Source organism: Rhinatrema bivittatum, chromosome 14 (assembly GCF_901001135.1).
Source record: "Rhinatrema bivittatum chromosome 14, aRhiBiv1.1, whole genome shotgun sequence".
NCBI lineage: Eukaryota > Metazoa > Chordata > Amphibia > Gymnophiona > Rhinatrematidae > Rhinatrema > Rhinatrema bivittatum.
In genome coordinates, this window is record NC_042628.1 from 2,027,339 (window position 1) to 2,047,323 (window position 19,985).

The 19,985-nt window shown below is 46.5% G+C and overlaps 1 protein-coding gene across 3 annotated transcripts in view; it reads right to left on the minus strand.

The window, feature by feature from the left end:
* The window catches only part of SLC5A11 (solute carrier family 5 member 11), a 51,628-nt gene that overhangs the window by 24,432 nt on the left and 7,211 nt on the right, over positions 1-19,985 (minus strand). For all 3 annotated transcript variants that reach the window (XM_029576250.1, XM_029576249.1, XM_029576252.1), the window contains exons 3-8: positions 13,236-13,307; positions 12,496-12,600; positions 10,673-10,732; positions 10,255-10,359; positions 8,200-8,305; positions 3,215-3,295 (exon numbers count right to left, since the gene is read on the minus strand). In XM_029576250.1, the coding sequence (XP_029432110.1) occupies positions 3,215-3,295; positions 8,200-8,305; positions 10,255-10,359; positions 10,673-10,732; positions 12,496-12,600; positions 13,236-13,307 (529 nt within the window). The remainder of the gene's footprint in view (positions 1-3,214; positions 3,296-8,199; positions 8,306-10,254; positions 10,360-10,672; positions 10,733-12,495; positions 12,601-13,235; positions 13,308-19,985) is intronic.

The window sequence follows — 19,985 nt, forward strand, 5'->3', positions numbered from 1 at the left end:
TTAGTGACATTACAGTATTCTACAACAGTTCTCTCTCTCCCTCCACTGGTAAGCAGGTCTCTCACATTAATATTGTTAGTGACGTTTCAGTATTCTACAACAGTTCTCTTTCTCTCTCCGCTGGTAAGCAGGTCTCTTACATTAATATTCTTAGTCATGTTATAGTATAACAGTTCTTTCTCTCTCCGCTAGTAAGCAGCTCTCTCACATTAATATTGTTAGTGACGTTACAGTATTCTACAACAGTTCTCTCTCTCCCTCCGCTGGTAAGCAGGTCTCTCACATTAATATTGTTAGTGACGTTACAGTATTCTACCACAGTTCTCTCTCTCTCCCCGCTGGTAAGCAGCTCTCTCACATTAATATTGTTAGTGATGTTACAGTATTCTACCACAGTTCTCTCTCTCTCCCCGCTGGTAAGCAGCTCTCTCACATTAATATTGTTAGTGACGTTACAGTATTTTACAACAGTTCTCTTTCTCTCTCCGCTGGTAAGCAGGTCTCTCACATTAATATTGTTAGTTATGTTATAGTATTCTACAACAGTTCTCTCTCTGCTGGTAAGCAACTCTCATACATTAATATTGTTAGTCATGTTATAGTATTCTACCTTTGACCTGAATTAGCCAGGGTCAGAAACAAGATGCAGAAATTTAATGTGGATAAGTGCAAGGTGATGCATATAGGGAAAAATAACCCATGCTATAATTACACAATGTTGGGTTCCATATTAGGTGCTACAACCCAAGAAAGAGATCTAGGTGTCATAGTGGATAACACACTGAAATCGTCAGTGCAGTGTGCTGCGGCAGTCAAAAAAGCAAACAGAATGTTGGGAATTATTAGAAAGGGAATGGTGAATAAAACGGAAAATGTCATAATGCCTCTGTATCGCTCCATGGTGAGACCACACCTTGAATACTGTGTACAATTCTGGTCGCCGCATCTCAAAAAAGATATAATTGCGATGGAGAAGGTACAGAGAAGGGCTACCAAAATGATAAGGGGAATGGAACAGCTCCCCTATGAGGAAAGACTAAAGAGGTTAGGACTTTTCAGCTTGGAGAAGAGACGACTGAAGGGGGATATGATAGAGATGTTTAAAATCATGAGAGGTCTAGAACGGGTAGATGTGAATCGGTTATTTACTCTTTCGGATAGTAGAAAGACTAGGGGGCACTCCATGAAGTTAGCATGGGGCACATTTAAAACTAATCGGAGAAAGTGCTTTTTTACTCAGCGCACAATTAAACTCTGGAATTTGTTGCCAGAGGATGTGGTTAGTGCAGTTAGTGTAGCTGTGTTTAAAAAAGGATTGGATAAGTTCTTGGAGGAGAAGTCCATTACCTGCTATTAAGTTCACTTACAGAATAGCCACTGCCATTAGCAATGGTTACATGGAATAGACTTAGTTTTTGGGTACTTGCCAGGTACTTGTGACTTGGATTGGCCTCTGTTGGAAACAGTATGCTGGGCTTGATGGACCCTTGGTCTGACCCAGTATGGCATTTTCTTATGTTCTTATTGAATGGTCTGACTCAGCATGGTAGCCCTTATGTTCTTACCTTCTTTATCTGATGATCTCAAGTACGAAAAGTGCGATAAGGCAATGCCTAGAAGCAGCGAGATACTAGAGTGTGTAAGGAGTCCTAGCATAAAAAAATTGGAGATGATAGTGCTTCTGAATAAGTCACTGGGGAGGAGAGCTCATTTGGAGTATTGTGTACAGTTCTACATAAGGATACACTATACACAATACAGAAGTGATCTATCAAAATGGTGTAGAGTCTGCATCATAAGACCTTTGAGTTCCAACTGAAGGACATATATTTATTTATTTATTTATTTATTTATTTAGCACTTTTATATACCGATTTTCTAGTAACAGTATTACTAATCAAGTTGGTTTACATTCTAAACAATAACCATGACAAGAGGATGTCTTACAATAAACAGGTAAAGTGAACTTGGATAAAAATAAAGGGGTTAACAACATAAAGTAACAGATATGGGGCCTAATGTAGGCTGGAGTTACGAACGGGTGTTGGGCATAAGGCTAAGTTTTTAATATTGCTCTCTGGGGGTTACCTATGAAAGGGATCATAGGTTAGAATAAACATAAACGCTGAAGTTAGGAGAATGCTTGGTATATATATATATATATATATATATATATATGCATATTCTAGAGGAGTGATTAGGGAGATATGAGAGATGCATTCAAAGATGTCAGAGGTATAAATTATAGGAGGAAATCAATTTTTTGAGAGGAAAAGATATTCTAGAGCAGAACAAAGAGAGCCAAAATGAGGCTGAAATGAGGTAGATCGAGAAGTAATATAAGAAAATATTTCTTGAAAACAAAGGATGATGAATGCAGAAAACAGCCTCCCAATATTTATTTATTTTATTTAAAGGCTTTTATATACCGATGAACCTTGGGAACATCTCGTCGGTTCACAGTGAACACAAAATGCAGCTAAACGAGCTTTACAGAGAACAATGAACAAATCACAAAGTTGAACAATATTGGGTAGGGAAAAAAGGGGGCAAAGCAACTAGGGCGAATAGAGGTGGTAGCAGCAAAAACAGTAATGCTATTTAAGAAAATGAGGAAGAAAGCAGATAAAGCTGGAGAATGGGTAAGGACTGCAGAATGTGCAAAGTGGATGGGCCTTGAGCAGCAGCACCAGGCAGGAAGTCCAAACACTGAACTTAAGAACATAAGAAATTGCCATGCTGGGTCAGACCAAGCCCAGCATCCTGTTTCCAACAGAGGCCAAACCAGGCCACAAGAACCTGGCAATTACCCAAACACTAAGAAGATCCCATGCTACTGATGCAATTAATAGCAGTGGCTATAACCTAAGTCAACTTGATTAATGGCCGTTAATGAACTTCTCCTCCAAGAACTTATCCAAACCTTTTTTGAACCCAGCTACACTAACTGCACTAACCACATCCTCTGGCAACAAATTCCAGAGCTTTATTGTGCGTTGAGTGAAAAAGAATTTTCTTTGATTAGTCTTAAATGTGCCATATCAATCAAGTTCCCTACAATTTTGTCTGTTTTCTCCACAGCTCAACTGCAGCTATTTGTCTGGGCAAAAGAGCTTAACCCAGCTTTGAACCTGCAGACTGCTGGGACGAGGGGTGGTGTCTTCCTTGTGAAGTATTACAGGGCCAGAGAAACAACCCAGAATGGTATACTTACTGAAACCCATGAGGATCAGTGCTCCAATCACCATGATCAGGGTCTGCAAGGCATCTGTGTATATTACTGCCGCTAGCCCACCTAAAACAGAGAGAGAACAGTAAGAACAGCCTATAATACTCCACACCCCTCACTGGCACCTCTCTCCCTGAATTTTCTTACATAGTACTGCTTTGGTAAATGGTTAACTTCAGATATACCATGCTGGATTGGACCAAGGTGCATGAAGCCTGTCATCCTGTCTCTGCCTGAGGCTAGTCCAGGGCACAAGGACCCAACTGATCCTTAAAAAATAGAGAAAAGCAATGGCTTTCCCTAGTCTACCTGGTTAATAATTGTGTATGGTGCTCTCCTCCAGGAGCTTCTCCAAACCTTTTTAAAACCCCGCTGTGCTACATGCCTTGACCACATCCTCTGGCAACAGATTCCACAGCTTGACTGGACACTGACTGAAAAATACTTCCTCTAATTTGTTTGAAATCTGCAACCTGTTGGTTTCATAGACTGTCCTCTACTCCTAGAAGAGTCTGAAAGAGTAAATAAGTGTTTGCTAGTTACTCATTGCACCTTACTCATGATTTTATAAACTTCTCTCAGTCATCTCCTGTTTAGCCTTTCTTCATAACAGAGCGGTTTCATCCTCTAACAGTTTTGTCACCTTTCTCTGCCGCTTTTCTAGTTCTGCTATGTCTTTTTTGGGATAGGGTGAGCAGAAAAGCACACAATTCTGGCTCCATACAGAGGCATTGAGATAGTCTTCATTTTATTTTCCATTCCTTTCCAAATAATTCCTAGCATTCTGTTTGCTTGCTTTTTTTGGCCGCACCCGATACTGAGCTGAGGATTTAGAAGCATTATCCACAAGGAATCTGAGGGCCCTTTCATTACAATGATTAACGATCGTCCATTTTCCTAACCCCCGACAGCCACCTCTCCTGGGCGCCTGCTGCCAAGGAGGCTGTAGGGGTGCACGTTTGTCCCTAGTGCCTCCTTCATAGCGCAGCGCCTCATTTAAATATTCTATCACGTCCCCAGGAGAGGTGGCTGGGCGTGTGTTGAAAAAAGCAGATGCCCAAAACGGACACCCCATTTTTAGCTCAGCCTGATTGTGTACGTGTAGCGGGAATTCTCCCCCTCCCCCACCCATGTACATCACTTTGCACTTGTCCATATTAAATTTGGAAACCTAGCCATTTAGTTCTACTCTGTTCCCTTTTCACCAGTTACCAATCCACAATAGGACAATGTCTCCTGTCTTATGACTTTTTAATTTATAACATAAGAACCTGCCATACTGGGTCAGACCAAGGGTCCAGCAAGCCCAGCATCCTGTTTCCAACAGTGGCCAATCCAGGCCATAGGAACCTGGCAGGATCCCATTTGGCTTATGCATTGGCTTTCACCAAATTAACTAATTAGTTACTATTTATGGACTTTTCCTCCAGGAATTTGTCCAAACCTTTTTTTAAACCCAGCTACACTAACTGCCTTTACCAGATCCTCTGGCATTGAATTCCAGAGCTTAATTCTGCATTGAGTGAAATTAGTTCTCTGAGTTTTTTAAAATATGCTATTAAGTGTCTTCATGGAGTCTTTGTATGTTTTTGAAAGAATAAACAAACAATTTGCATTTACTCGTTCCACTCCACTCATGATTTTATAGTCCTCTATCATATCCCCCTCAGCTGTCTGAACAGCCCTAACCTTTTTACCCTTTCCTCACAGGGAAACCGTTCCATCCCATTTAATGTTTTGGTAGGACTTCTCTGTATCATTTCTAGTTCCACTATTCTAGGTGCACTTGTGACATGGAGTGATAGAGAGACATTATGACATCCTCTGTTTTATTCTCCATTCCTATCTTAATAATTCCTAACATTTTGTTTGCTTTTTTGATCATCGCAGCACACTGAGCTGAGGATTTCATCATATTGTCCACAATGACACCTAGATCCTTTTGCTAGTAAAGAGCTGTTTACTAATGGATCCTTTTGTTATGTGGAATATAACATTGTGTAACTATAGATTTGGATTCTTGAGAGACCTTAAAGCCTTCTGAAAATCCAAATACACTGTATCAACTATCTTTCCTTTATGTACTTATTTATTTACACCTTCAAACAAATCTAATAGATTGGTAAGGCAAGACTTCCCTTTGCTAAAACTATGTTGACTCTCTCCCATTAAACCATATCTATCTATATATGGACAGTTATTTCATTTTTAAGAATAACTTCTAGCATTTTGCACAGCACGGATGTCAGGCTCACCATTAAATGGTTTCCCAGATCATCACTGGAACCTTTTTTTATCTTCCAGTTTTCAGATACTGTGGCTATTTTAAATAATGGGTTACAGATTCCCAGTAGCAGGCTTTACATTTAGGGGCAGATTTTCAAAGGGGTATGCACGTAAGATACACACGTACCCCCCGAAAACCTACCCCAAGCTCCCCCTGCACGCGCTGAGCCTATGTTGAATAGGCTCAGCGGCGCGTGCAAGCCCCCGGACGAGCGTAAGTCCTGGGGCTTTCCTGGGGGCGTGTTGCGGCGGCGCGTCATCTGGGGGCAGGGCCGCGGGTGTGGTTCCGGCCTGGGGGTGTTTCAGGGGCGTGGCCGAGGCCTCCGAAACTGCTCCCGAGCTGGGGAATCGCGCGCCGGGCCAGCTGCCTCGGGCAGGCGTAACTTTGCCAACAAAGGTAGGGGGGGTTTAGATAGGGCTGGGGGGAGTGGATTAGGTAGGGGAAGGGAGGGGAAGGTGCGGGGGGGTGGGGGTGGAAGGAAAGTTCCCTCTGAGGCCGCTCTGATTTCAGAGCGGCCTCGGAGGGAATGGAGGCAGGCTGCGCGGCTCGGCGGGCATGGGTGGGTGCAGTTTATTAAAATCTACCCCTATGTGTTTGAGTTCTTTCATAACTCTGGGATGAATACCATCTGGTTCTGGTGATTTGTTACTCTTTAGTTTGTCATTTTGACCTATTATATCTTGCAATTTCATAGTGATTTGCTTTAGTTGCTCAGAATCATTACTATCAATAAATGCTTTTGGTATGGGTAATATCTCCAACATCCTTCTTGGTAAAGACCAAGGCAAAGAATTCATTTTCTGCTATTTCCCTGTCCTCCCTGAACATCCCTTTTACCTCTTATTCAACTAGAGGTCCAACAAACTCCCTCACAGATTTTTTGCTTTGAATGCACTTGAAATTTTATTTATTATCAATTTTTACCTTTATGGCAAACTTTACAAATTCTTTCTTGACTTGTCGCACTACAGTTTTGCCTCCAAACTTGCCAGTGCTTATGCATTTCTCTATTTTCTTCATTTGGGTCTGCTTTCTATTTCTTTTAAAGATGCCCTTTAGCTATAATTGCCTCTTTCACCTCACCATTAAACCATGCTGGCAGTGGTTTGGTCTTCTTTTGACCTTATTTAATACATGTAACACATTTTATCTGGACTTCCATGATGGTATTTTTAAACAAAACATCCGCAACTTATGCAAACTTTTAACCTTAACAAGCACTCTTTAATATTTACTAATTTCCTCATATTATCACAGTCTCCCTTTTAAAAGTTAAATGCTACTGCAATAGTTTTAGTTTGAATATGCCCTCCAGTAATTATGTAAAATTGAATTGCAGTATAATCACTATTGCCAAGTGGGTCCATCACCTTCACCACTTGTACAAGGTCTTGCATTCTACTGAGAACTAAATCTAAAATAGTTTCCCCTTTCATCAGTTCCATGCTACATGAGGCAGTCACTTACAGCATCTAAGAACTAGTTTGCCCTGATGGGACATTTGCCCAATAAATATTGGGGTAATTGAAATCTCTCACTATCAGCGGCGGATTCCCGATGAAGACCGGCCCAGGGATTCGCCGCCCAGGCCAGCCCAGGAGATACCACGTGGTCTGCCGAGCACGGCTCCATCACGGCCACGCTCGGCAGACCACGTGACTAGCACGACCGGCCCATCGGGGGATGCCCAATCCCCCGATAGACCAATCTGCCCCTGGTCACTATTATTCTGTTCCCAGTTTTATTAGCCTGTCTAAACTGTAATAGCATTTTACAATCTGTGTCCTCACTCTGGGCAGGCAAGTGGTAGGATTTGCTCACTACGGTGCTTTTTACCCATCATGTTTGGAATTTCTATCCATAAGGATTACAGACTACAGTTTATTTCCTACAGAACTTCTGTTTTGCTTGAACCTATGTCATCCTTAACATATAGTGCCACCCCTTTGTCCAGCCTGGTCAATATAATTTGTACCCTGGTATCACAGTGTCTCATTGGTTATTCTCTCGAGAAGTCTCTGAGATGTCTTTTATATCTTCATTAATTGCAGTGCATTCTAATTTTCCAGTCTTATTTTAGTGTAAACATATATTGTTAAGCAGGTTTCTTTTTATTTGTACTTCTATTTGTATTCACAACCTGCCTATTATTAGCAGATGACACAGGTAGTTGGGAGTCTTTCATATCTGTGCATTCTTTATTTAAATCAGTCTGGACTACCTGAACCTTTAGTGTGGCCTCTCTATCAGGGTATTCTAAATGGAAGGTAAGTCTCTCTGAACCATGCGCTGCTAAGTGACCATCGACTTTCTTCCATGATCTAGTTTAAAAGCTGCTCTATCACCTTTTTAAATATTAATGCCAGCAGCCTGGATGACGAGTCCCAGAATGCACTAAGATGGGGTTAAGAAAGCAAGAGAAACTTACCGCACCCTTCTCTGCTGTGCTCTAGCAATCATTCTACTAAATAGAGGGTTTTCCAGAAGCAAAGTTACGATATAAGATGCAGGCTGGACTCACAAACCAGCAGCTGAAAGCTCCTGAAAGGAGGAGGAAGCCGTGCCTGGCAATGTAGAAAATGGAGAACTAGAGTGGCCAAAAATGACCACTGCCAGTCCCTTCCTTGCTGTATAGAGAAGGAACTGAGGGTTCAAGCTTTGCTGAAGAATAGAAGTGCAGTACCTGCAACAGTGTAGATGGCTGTGATGACAAGCAAACCACTCACAGCAACATACAGGTTCCAGTGTAAAGCTTGCTGGATAAACAGTGCTCCTGCATAAATGTCAACCTGTTCAGGAGAGAAAATAGAAGGAGCAACCTAATATGAGTACCTGTCCTCCAGGGCTCCCAAGCCCATCCTAGATGCCTGCTCTCTCCACCCCCTACCCACAACTGCATTTGGAACTGAAGAGGTTACAGCTTTATTGGTTGCAAACTGAAACTTGAACAAGAGGTCGTTTATTACTACTGAACAACTTTCCACTTCTTACTGGGAGCAGCCCAATATAACTTGGGTTTGTAGCCATGGGACCATCCATTCAAGCCCAGTCCAATAAGTGCTCTACCATAAAAAGCACAAGCATCAGGCATCAATCTACTTAAAGATACTTGTCACTGTCCCACACAGTACAATTCCTCCTATAACCAGTCTCTAACTGTGACAGCCAACAGGGATCCCCAGACCCACTAGAACATAAGGTTTGCCAAACTGGGTCAGACTAAAGGTCCATCAAGCCCAGCATCCTGTTTCCATCAGTGGCCAATCCAGGTCACAAGTACCTGGGAGGATCCCAAGGGCTAGGCAGATCCCAGGCTGCTTATCCCAAGAACAAGCAGTGGATTTCTGCAACTCCACCTTAATTGTTAATGAACTTTTCTTCCAGGAACTTGTCCAAACCTTTTCAAACCCAGCTCATTAACAGCTTTCACTTTCTCTGTAAAGAAATATTTCCTTAGAATATTCCTGAGTCTACCCCCTTTCAACCTCACCTCATGACCTTTCGTTCTGGAGCCTCCTTTCCATTGAAAAAGACTCCCTCCTGTACATGGAAACCTTGGAGATATATGAATATCTCTATCATATCTTCCCTACCTCACCTTTCCTCTAGAGTGTACATGTTCAGATCTTTAAGTCTATCTCCATGTGCTTTAGAAGGAAGACCACAGACCATGTTAGCAGCCTCCCTCTGCAGCGACTCCATCCTGTTTATATCCTTTTGAAGATTTCGGTCTCCAGAATTGTACAAGTGAGGTCTCACCAGGGACTTATACCGGGGCAATATCACCTATGATAACCATCCTAAATTTTAAATGCTATTTTGGGACAGGTGGGTGGGAATGAGAGGTGCGTCATAAAGCTCTGAGCAATACATTGCAGGACCGTGTGCAAAATGTGCCTCTTCTACTGAAAACGAGGACATGACCTCCAAACGCAAGACCACTGGCTGCCCTGTATGAGGAGGGGGAGAGTGGGGTGTCTCAGGGCCAGTGGATGGCTTTAGATGGGGGCAGGTGAAGGAGTCCATGGAAAAGGTCAGTTACAAGAGTTAATTATCTCCAGAGAAAGCACATTTCTGACACAGAAACTGAAAACCAGAGCTGTTCATTAATGGCTTGTAAGCAGGTGCTGAATACAACCTTGAGTAAGTTACTCATCTAAGTTGTTAGGGCTGCTATAATGAGAATGGGAAAGCTCTGGGAGGTCAGAGTTATCTCCAGTTCTTTGTTTCCATTTGTTTGGCAGACTTTCATGGGAGATGGGGGGAGGGAGGCTGGTTCTAGTCTTTTGATGAAAATAGTCTGATTTGGCTATTACTTATTAACATTTCACCTTTGTATATGATTACTACCTAGGGTGCCTTACAAAATGAAATAAGAGAGAGAATTTGTATGCTTGTATGGCTTAGGAGTGAATGCGTGCACAACGCTAATGTAAGGAGGAGGATGAGAAGCTGGAGGGACAGGCACAGTGTGGCACCTTGCAAATGGAGGGAGGTGACATGCACTCATGCAGGAGAGCACCAGAACACCACCTGGCACAGCTGCTACTACAATGTTTCTCTCTCTCTGTGCATGACCAGTCTTGCCCTCAGGTACTGTCTGTGTTGTGTTGTGTTTATGGAGACAACCGGTCATCATTGCCTGGAGAAGGGACTTGCGTGGTCGTGGAAATTCATGCAAGGTAGCACAACCTACTTACACAATCATTGCCTGTGAGCCATTTCTGGTGGCACTTACAGATATCTTTGTGAATATGTAGATGAAGAGATAGAGAACTGTCAGAAATATCCCTATCCTCTTTCCTCCAAAGCGTTTCTTCAGGTATTCGGGCATGGTGGTTACCTGTAGGGAGATGGAATCGCAGTTGATGGTTAGTGCACATGGACAGGTGAGGTAACAAAATGGCACCTGCTCCTGCCTTCGTGGGACAATCGGTCACCAGTTCTTGGAAAAGCATCATGTGAGGTAATGCCAAAACAGAAGAGAGACACAGTATCCCGCTGATGCAGAAACAGCCTCACATTTTATAGGGTCCAAAGTTTAAATGTAGTGGGCAATAGCAGCCGGATCTGAGGGCAACGAAAATCCCTTCTTACACCTCAAGAATCAATATGGAAAAACTTTGTACATTTTCTGAGTTTTATTGCCTGCTTACCCCAGAAGAGATGTAAATAGGTAAAAAAAGCCATCCCAGGAGCAGGACACAGAACATCCCCTGTGGAGAGAGACAAAGATGCAGGAAGTGATCTGATGAGTTATTATAAAACTTGGGAGCCTCCCTTGTGTTATGAAAGGGTGGGGGGGGTTCGTGTTGCACTATGGTTGTCTTATTTACAGCAGTGAGATTAGCACTGGAACCGAGGCATCGCCAAGCAGAGCTTTTCCCAGAACGCACAGCAGCAAACAGCCCAGGCTGTGCTAAGTGCTGGAGTAATGCAGTCAGTGATGCAGAACCTGCATGTGTCAGAGTGATGGGAGAACCTTCTACCACAGCAGCAAATAGCCCAGGCTGTGCTAAGTCCTGGAGTAATGCAGTCAGTGATGCAGAACCTGCATGTGTCAGAGTGATGGGAGAACCTTCTACCACAGGAGCAAATAGCCCAGGCTGTGCTAAGTGCTGGAGTAATGCAGTCAGTGATGCAGAACCTGCATGTGTCAGAGTGATGGGAGAACCTTCTACCACAGCAGCAAATAGCCCAGGCTGTGCTAAGTCCTGGAGTAATGCAGTCAGTGATGCAGAACCTGCATGTGTCAGAGTGATGGAGAACCTTCTACCACAGCAGCAAACAGGCCCAGGCTGTGCTAAGTCCTGGAGTAATGCAGTCAGTGATGCAGAACCTGCATGTGTCAGAGTGATGGGAGAACCTTCTACCACAGCAGCAAACAGCCCAGGCTGTGCTAAGTGCTGGAGTAATGCAGTCAGTGATGCAGAACCTGCATGTGTCAGAGTGATGGGAGAACCTTCTACCACAGCAGCAAACAGCCCAGGCTGTGCTAAGTCCTGGAGTAATGCAGTCAGTGATGCAGAACCTGCATGTGTCAGAGTGATGGGAGAACCTTCTACCACAGCAGCAAATAGCCCAGGCTGTGCTAAGTCCTGGAGTAATGCAGTCAGTGATGCAGAACCTGCATGTGTCAGAGTGATGGGAGAACCTTCTACCACAGCAGCAAACAGCCCAGGCTGTGCTAAGTCCTGGAGTAATGCAGTCAGTGATGCAGAACCTGCATGTGTCAGAGTGATGGGAGAACCTTCTACCACAGCAGCAAACAGCCCAGGCTGTGCTAAGTGCTGGAGTAATGCAGTCAGTGATGCAGAACCTGCATGTGTCAGAGTGATGGGAGAACCTTCTATCACAGCAGCAAACAGCCCAGGCTGTGCTAAGTCCTGGAGTAATGCAGTCAGTGATGCAGAACCTGCATGTGTCAGAGTGATGGGAGAACCTTCTACCACAGCAGCAAACAGCCCAGGCTGTGCTAAGTGCTGGAGTAATGCAGTCAGTGATGCAGAACCTGCATGTGTCAGAGTGATGGGAGAACCTTCTACCACAGCAGCAAACAGCCCAGGCTGTGCTAAGTCCTGGAGTAATGCAGTCAGTGATGCAGAACCTGCATGTGTCAGAGTGATGGGAGAACCTTCTACCACAGCAGCAAACAGCCCAGGCTGTGCTAAGTGCTGGAGTAATGCAGTCAGTGATGCAGAACCTGCATGTGTCAGAGTGATGGGAGAACCTTCTACCACAGCAGCAAACAGCCCAGGCTGTGCTAAGTCCTGGAGTAATGCAGTCAGTGATGCAGAACCTGCATGTGTCAGAGTGATGGGAGGACCTTCTACCACAGCAGCAAACAGCCCAGGCTGTGCTAAGTGCTGGAGTAATGCAGTCAGTGATGCAGAACCTGCATGTGTCAGAGTGATGGGAGAACCTTCTACCACAGCCTGCCTTCCCTGCAGGGCAATGTGAGAGCAGCTGAAATACTTACATTCAGCTCATAGGCAGCAACAGCAATCCCAGAGGCTGCACCTGTCCCTGCCAGGCCTACAAAATGCCCACTGCCCACGTTACTTGCAAACAAGGAGGCGCCAACCTGCAAGGAGGAGAAGAACTGCAATCAAATACTGTTTGAGACTTTTCTGCAATACATAAAGAAACACAGCTCTGATAAGTAGACGCAGCATAAGAAGGTCAAGTTTCAGAGTCAGCTACTGGGTAAATTAGCTTTCATTAGTGCTTGAGTTGCTTGCATGCATGGATTATTTATTCACAGCCATGGAGGAGCAGTTGCAAGCCTAACAGTGCAGGTAAGACTACATCAGGCTACTAAGAAGGCATTTGGGTAACTTGCATGCAGCAGCATTCATGGTGGCACCGCTTGTATGTTCATTTACATTTCTAGACCGTCTTTCTAGTACTAAAACACACCCAAAGTGATTTACAAAGAAAAAAAATGGTACAACAATAAATATACATCAGTAATCTAATACAGCAAGAAAGTAACAAATCGAGAATGAACTGGTGGAACTTGAACAAAGCGATAATTACGACCCTAACAGCTATCACATTTCTTTAGCCTCAGTTCCTTGGTTCACAGTTTAAAGCTGCAGCTGCAGGTCTCCCCCTTCCATGGCCACCCTAGAATTATTATTTATTGAGTGTGCCCAGGTTTACTATGATGAGGGTTGGCTTAGGCTCTCCTTACTGGTGAAAGTGAGAGTTACTTACAGGCCACCAGACCATGTCCTTTCCAGCCAGGAAGTAACCTTTCACAGTACTGCGCTTTGTCCGGAACATGGACTGTGAAAAGAAGACACAACCCAGCAGTTATTGTTGGGCACCTCCTCAGGTCCCCAAATGTCCTTGCTATGCCAAATATAAAGAAGCCCCTGCTGTGCCAGACAGCCCAGCAGGTCCCTTATAAAGAAGAACAAAAATTGGCATTGTATCTCTTCAAATTTGCAAACACACATCACTGCATTCACTAGAAAAGTAGTAAATAACCTCTTCAGATTTTCGGAGTGTGAAGTCTGTCCATCAGTTCAGGAGAAGAGCATTTGTCACCTGAGAGAGGGTGGAAATTGCCCCAGTTGTAGGTACTGGATGATCCAGAAACCTCCCCAAACGCACATGCAGGGTGCAGGGACCCTCATATTTCTACAAATGCCCTTCTCTCAACAGGGGTCTCCCCACTTTGTTCATTACCAACATTTATATTTCACAAATACAATAAAACACCATTCAATATTGCACCCATTTTAAACATTTAACAAAATACAACAAATATTGGAAAAACACAGAGCAAAAGACAGAAGAGGAATGTGGAAGAGTGAACAAAGGGTGGAAAATTACAATAAGTTGGATTGCGTGGATGTAGAAAATGGATAGAAGAAAGCTGAAGGCATCACGTCAGGGAGAGGCATCACGTCATGAGAGAGACACGTCAGGGAGAGGCATCACGTTATGAGAGAGACACGTCAGGGAGAGGCATCACGTCATGAGAGAGACACGTCAGGGAGAGGCATCACGTCATGAGAGAGACACGGCACTTTGTGTGATCCACCTTCAGCAGCTCTGCTCCATTATCCTTTTGCTACCTCTATCCCCCGGGCTGTTAGTTCCTTCCTAACCCTCTATCCCTGGACATTATGTTACTGCAATGGCACACACTACTATGGCTATTGTTTTATCACAGCATTAGAATTAGACTTTCAGACTGGGGGCACACAAGTTCCCATTTTATAAGCTTAATGTATAAGCTATAAGCTATGTATTCTCTTATAAGCTATGTATTCTCTTCCTGGTTAAACCAAGAAACAAACAATGCCATCAGGAAAAAGGTGATTTCACTCAGCCCCTGACTGTCCCCATCGCCATGGGTCTACATTCAGCTACTGTATATATTTCCCTAGCCCCAGAGGGCTTGAAAGCATTTACATGCTTAAAATTGGGTCTTACATGGGTAAGTGCACTTTACATGCGTAAATGGCTTTTGAAAATTGCTATGATAGTATGTTACATTTACACATGTAACTCCTTTGAAAATTAGCTCCTAAATTTGTACCTGAGATGATGGAGGGTAAAAGAACTTGCCCAAAGTCATAAGGAATGGCAATGGGATTTAAACCTTGCTTCATAGCCCCCTGCTCTAACTACTAGGTTAGTCCTCCTCCTCCTCGTTAGTTTTCTGGCTAATAACGTGTTATGGATTTTTCCTCCAGTCCAACCCTCATTTAAACCTCGCTATGCAACAGATTCAACAGCTTGACAGTGAGAAAGTCCTTTCTAGGATCTGTTCTGAATCTGCTGATCATTACTTTCATGGAGGGTCCCCTTGTTTAGTATTATTAGAGAGGGTGAATAACCATCCTTTATTTACCCCTTCCACCTCACTCATGATTTTATAAACCCCTCTCATGTCCCCTCCCAGCTGAAGAGCTCTCGCCTGCGTAGCCTCTCATGACAGGAGAGATGTTCCCTCCCCTTTATCATCTCTGTCACGCCCTCTGCACCTCTTCCAGTTCTGCTGTCTCTTTTCCCAGCTGACGAGCTCTCGCCTGTGTGGCCTCTCATGACAGGAGAGATGTTCCCTCCCCTTTATCATCTCTGTCACCTCCTCTGCACCTCTTCCAGTTCTGCTGTCTCTTTTCCCAGCTGAAGAACTCTCGCCTGCGTGGCCTCTCATCACAGGAGAGATGTTCCCTCTCCTTTATCATCTCTGTCACCCCCTCTGCACCTCTTCCAGTTCTGCTGTCTCTTTTCCCAGCTGAAGAACTCTCGCCTGCGTGGCCTCTCATCACAGGAGAGATGTTCCCTCCCCTTTATCATCTCTGTCACCTCCTCTGCACCTCTTCCAGTTCTGCTGTCTCTTTTCCCAGCTGAAGAACTCTCGCCTGCGTGGCCTCTCATGACAGGAGAGATGTTCCCTCCCCTTTATCATCTCTGTCACCCCCTCTGCACCGCTTCCAGTTCTGCTGTCTCTTTTCCCAGCTGAAGAGCTCTCGCCTGCGTAGCCTCTCATGACAGGAGAGATGTTCCCTCCCCTTTATCATCTCTGTCACCCCCTCTGCACCTCTTCCAGTTCTGCTGGGTCTTTTCCAAGCTGAAGAGCTCTCGCCTGCGTAGCCTCTCATGACAGGAGAGATGTTCCCTCCCCTTTATCATCTCTGTCACCCCCTCTGCACCTCTTCCAGTTCTGCTGTCTCTTTTCCCAGCTGAAGAGCTCTCGCCTGTGTGGCCTCTCATGACAGGAGAGATGTTCCCTCCCCTTTATCATCTCTGTCACCTCCTCTGCACCTCTTCCAGTTCTGCTGTCTCTTTTCCCAGCTGAAGAACTCTCGCCTGCGTGGCCTCTCATCACAGGAGAGATGTTCCCTCTCCTTTATCATCTCTGTCACCCCCTCTGCACCTCTTCCAGTTCTGCTGTCTCTTTTCCCAGCTGAAGAACTCTCGCCTGCGTGGCCTCTCATCACAGGAGAGATGTTCCCTCCCCTTTATCATCTCTGTCACCTCCTCTGCACCTCTTCCAGTTCTGCTGTCTCTTTTCCCAGCTGAAGAACTCTCGCCTGCGTGGCCTCTCATGACAGGAGAGATGTTCCCTCCCCTTTATCATCTCTGTCACCCCCTCTGCACCGCTTCCAGTTCTGCTGTCTCTTTTCCCAGCTGAAGAGCTCTCGCCTGCGTAGCCTCTCATGACAGGAGAGATGTTCCCTCCCCTTTATCATCTCTGTCACCCCCCTCTGCACCTCTTCCAGTTCTGCTGGGTCTTTTCCAAGCTGAAGAGCTCTCGCCTGCGTAGCCTCTCATGACAGGAGAGATGTTCCCTCCCCTTTATCATCTCTGTCACCCCCTCTGCACCTCTTCCAGTTCTGCTGTCTCTTTTCCCAGCTGAAGAGCTCTCGCCTGCGTAGCCTCTCATGACAGGAGAGATGTTCCCTCCCCTTTATCATCTCTGTCACCCCCTCTGCACCTCTTCCAGTTCTGCTGTCTCTTTTCCCAGCTGAAGAGCTCTCGCCTGCGTAGCCTCTCATGACAGGAGAGATGTTCCCTCCCCTTTATCATCTCTGTCACCTCCTCTGTACCTCTTCCAGTTCTGCTGTCTCTTTTCCCAGCTGAAGAGCTCTCGCCTGCGTAGCCTCTCATGACAGGAGAGATGTTCCCTCCCCTTTATCATCTCTGTCACCCCCTCTGCACCTCTTCCAGTTCTGCTGGGTCTTTTCCCAGCTGAAGAGCTCTCGCCTGTGTAGCCTCTCATGACAGGAGAGATGTTCCCTCCCCTTTATCATCTCTGTCACCCCCTCTGCACCTCTTCCAGTTCTGCTGTCTCTTTTCCCAGCTGAAGAGCTCTCCCCTGCGTAGCCTCTCATGACAGGAGAGATGTTCCCTCCCCTTTATCATCTCTGTCACCCCCTCTGCACCTCTTCCAGTTCTGCTGTCTCTTTTCCCAGCTGAAGAGCTCTCCCCTGCGTAGCCTCATGACAGGAGAGATGTTCCCTCCCCTTTATCATCTCTGTCACCCCCTCTGCACCGCTTCCAGTTCTGCTGTGTCTTTTCCAAGCTGAAGAGCCCTTGCCTGCGTAGCCTCTCATGACAGGAGAGATGTTCCCTCCCCTTTATCATCTCTGTCACCCCTTCTGCACCTCTTCCAGTTCTGCTGTGTCTTTTCCAAGCTGAAGAGCTCTCGCCTGCGTAGCCTCTCATGACAGGAGAGATGTTCCCTCCCCTTTATCATCTCTGTCACCCCCTCTGCACCTCTTCCAGTTCTGCTGGGTCTTTTCCCAGCTGAAGAGCTCTCGCCTGCGTAGCCTCTCATGACAGGAGAGATGTTCCCTCCCCTTTATCATCTCTGTCACCCCCTCTGCACCGCTTCCAGTTCTGCTGTCTCTTTTCCCAGCTGAAGAGCTCTCGCCTGCGTAGCCTCTCATAACAGGAGAGATGTTCCCTCCCCTTTATCATCTCTGTCACCCCCTCTGCACCTCTTCCAGTTCTGCTGGGTCTTTTCCCAGCTGAAGAGCCCTCGCCTGCGTGGCCTCTCATGACAGGAGAGATGTTCCCTCCCCTTTATCATCTCTGTCACCCCCTCTGCACCGCTTCCAGTTCTGCTGTCTATTTTCCCAGCTGAAGAGCTCTCGCCTGCGTAGCCTCTCATAACAGGAGAGATGTTCCCTCCCCTTTATCATCTCTGTCACCCCCTCTGCACCTCTTCCAGTTCTGCTGTCTCTTTTCCCAGCTGAAGAGCTCTCGCCTGCGTGGCCTCTCATGACAGGAGAGATGTTCCCTCCCCTTTATCATCTCTGTCACCCCCTCTGCACCTCTTCCAGTTCTGCTGGGTCTTTTCCCAGCTGAAGAGCTCTCGCCTGCGTAGCCTCTCATGACAGGAGAGATGTTCCCTCCCCTTTATCATCTCTGTCACCCCCTCTGCACCTCTTCCAGTTCTGCTGGGTCTTTTCCAAGCTGAAGAGCTCTCCCCTGCGTAGCCTCTCATGACAGGAGAGATGTTCCCTCCCCTTTATCATCTCTGTCACCCCCTCTGCACCTCTTCCAGTTCTGCTGTGTCTTTTCCCAGCTGAAGAGCTCTCGCCTGCGTAGCCTCTCATGACAGGAGAGATGTTCCCTCCCCTTTATCATCTCTGTCACCCCCTCTGCACCTCTTCCAGTTCTGCTGTTGTCTTTTCCCAGCTGAAGAGCTCTCGCCCTGCGTAGCCTCTCATGACAGGAGAGATGTTCCCTCCCCTTTTATCATCTCTGTCACCCCCTCTGCACCTCTTCCAGTTCTGCTGTGTCTTTTCCAAGCTGAGGAGCTCTCGCCTGCGTAGCCTCTCATGACAGGAGAGATGTTCCCTCCCCTTTATCATCTCTGTCACCCCCTCTGCACGTCTTCCAGTTCTCCTGTCTCTTTTCCCAGCTGAAGAGCTCTCGCCTGCGTAGCCTCTCATGACAGGAGAGATGTTCCCTCCCCTTTATCATCTCTGTCACCCCCTCTGCACCTCTTCCAGTTCTGCTGTCTCTTTTCCCAGCTGAAGAGCTCTCGCCTGCATAGCCTCTCATGACAGGAGAGATGTTCCCTCCCCTTTATCATCTCTGTCACCCCCTCTGCACCTCTTCCAGTTCTGCTGGGTCTTTTCCAAGCTGAGGAGCTCTCGCCTGCGTAGCCTCTCATGACAGGAGAGATGTTCCCTCCCCTTTATCATCTCTGTCACCCCCTCTGCACCTCTTCCAGTTCTGCTGTCTCTTTTCCCAGCTGAAGAGCTCTCGCCTGCGTAGCCTCTCATGACAGGAGAGATGTTCCCTCCCCTTTATCATCTCTGTCACCCCCTCTGCACCTCTTCCAGTTCTGCTGGGTCTTTTCCCAGCTGAAGAGCCCTCGCCTGCGTAGCCTCTCATGACAGGAGAGATGTTCCCTCCCCTTTATCATCTCTGTCACCCCCTCTGCACCGCTTCCAGTTCTGCTGGGTCTTTTCCCAGCTGAAGAGCCCTCGCCTGCGTAGCCTCTCATGACAGGAGAGATGTTCCCTCCCCTTAATCATCTCTGTCACCCCCTCTGCACCGCTTCCAGTTCTGCTGTCTCTTTTCCCAGCTGAAGAGCCCTCGCCTGCGTGGCCTCTCATGACAGGAGAGATGTTCCCTCCCCTTTATCATCTCTGTCACCCCCTCTGCACCTCTTCCAGTTCTGCTGTCTCTTTTCCCAGCTGAAGAGCCCTCGCCTGCGTGGCCTCTCATGACAGGAGAGATGTTCCCTCCCCTTTATCATCTCTGTCACCCCCTCTGCACCTCTTCCAGTTCTGCTGTCTCTTTTCCCAGCTGAAGAGCCCTCGCCTGCGTGGCCTCTCATGACAGGAGAGATGTTCCCTCCCCTTTATCATCTCTGTCACCCCCTCTGCACCGCTTCCAGTTCTGCTGGGTCTTTTCCCAGCTGAAGAGCTCTCGCCTGCGTGGCCTCTCATGACAGGAGAGATGTTCCCTCCCCTTTATCATCTCTGTCACCCCCTCTGCACCTCTTCCAGTTCTGCTGGGTCTTTTCCCAGCTGAAGAGCTCTCGCCTGCGTGGCCTCTCATGACAGGAGAGATGTTCCCTCCCCTTTATCATCTCTGTCACCCCCTCTGCACCTCTTCCAGTTCTGCTGGGTCTTTTCCCAGCTGAAGAGCTCTCGCCTGCGTAGTTCTCTCATGACAGGAGAGATGTTCCCTCCCCTTTATCATCTCTGTCACCCCCTCTGCACCGCTTCCAGTTCTGCTGTCTCTTTTCCCAGCTGAAGAGCTCTCGCCTGCGTAGTTCTCTCATCACAGGAGAGATGTTCCCTCCCCTTTATCATCTCTGTCACCCCCTCTGCACCTCTTCCAGTTCTGCTGTGTCTCTTCCAAGCTGAAGAGCTCTCGCCTGCGTGGCCTCTCATGACAGGAGAGATGTTCCCTCCCCTTTATCATCTCTGTCACCTCCTCTGCACCTCTTCCAGTTCTGCTGGGTCTTTTCCAAGCTGA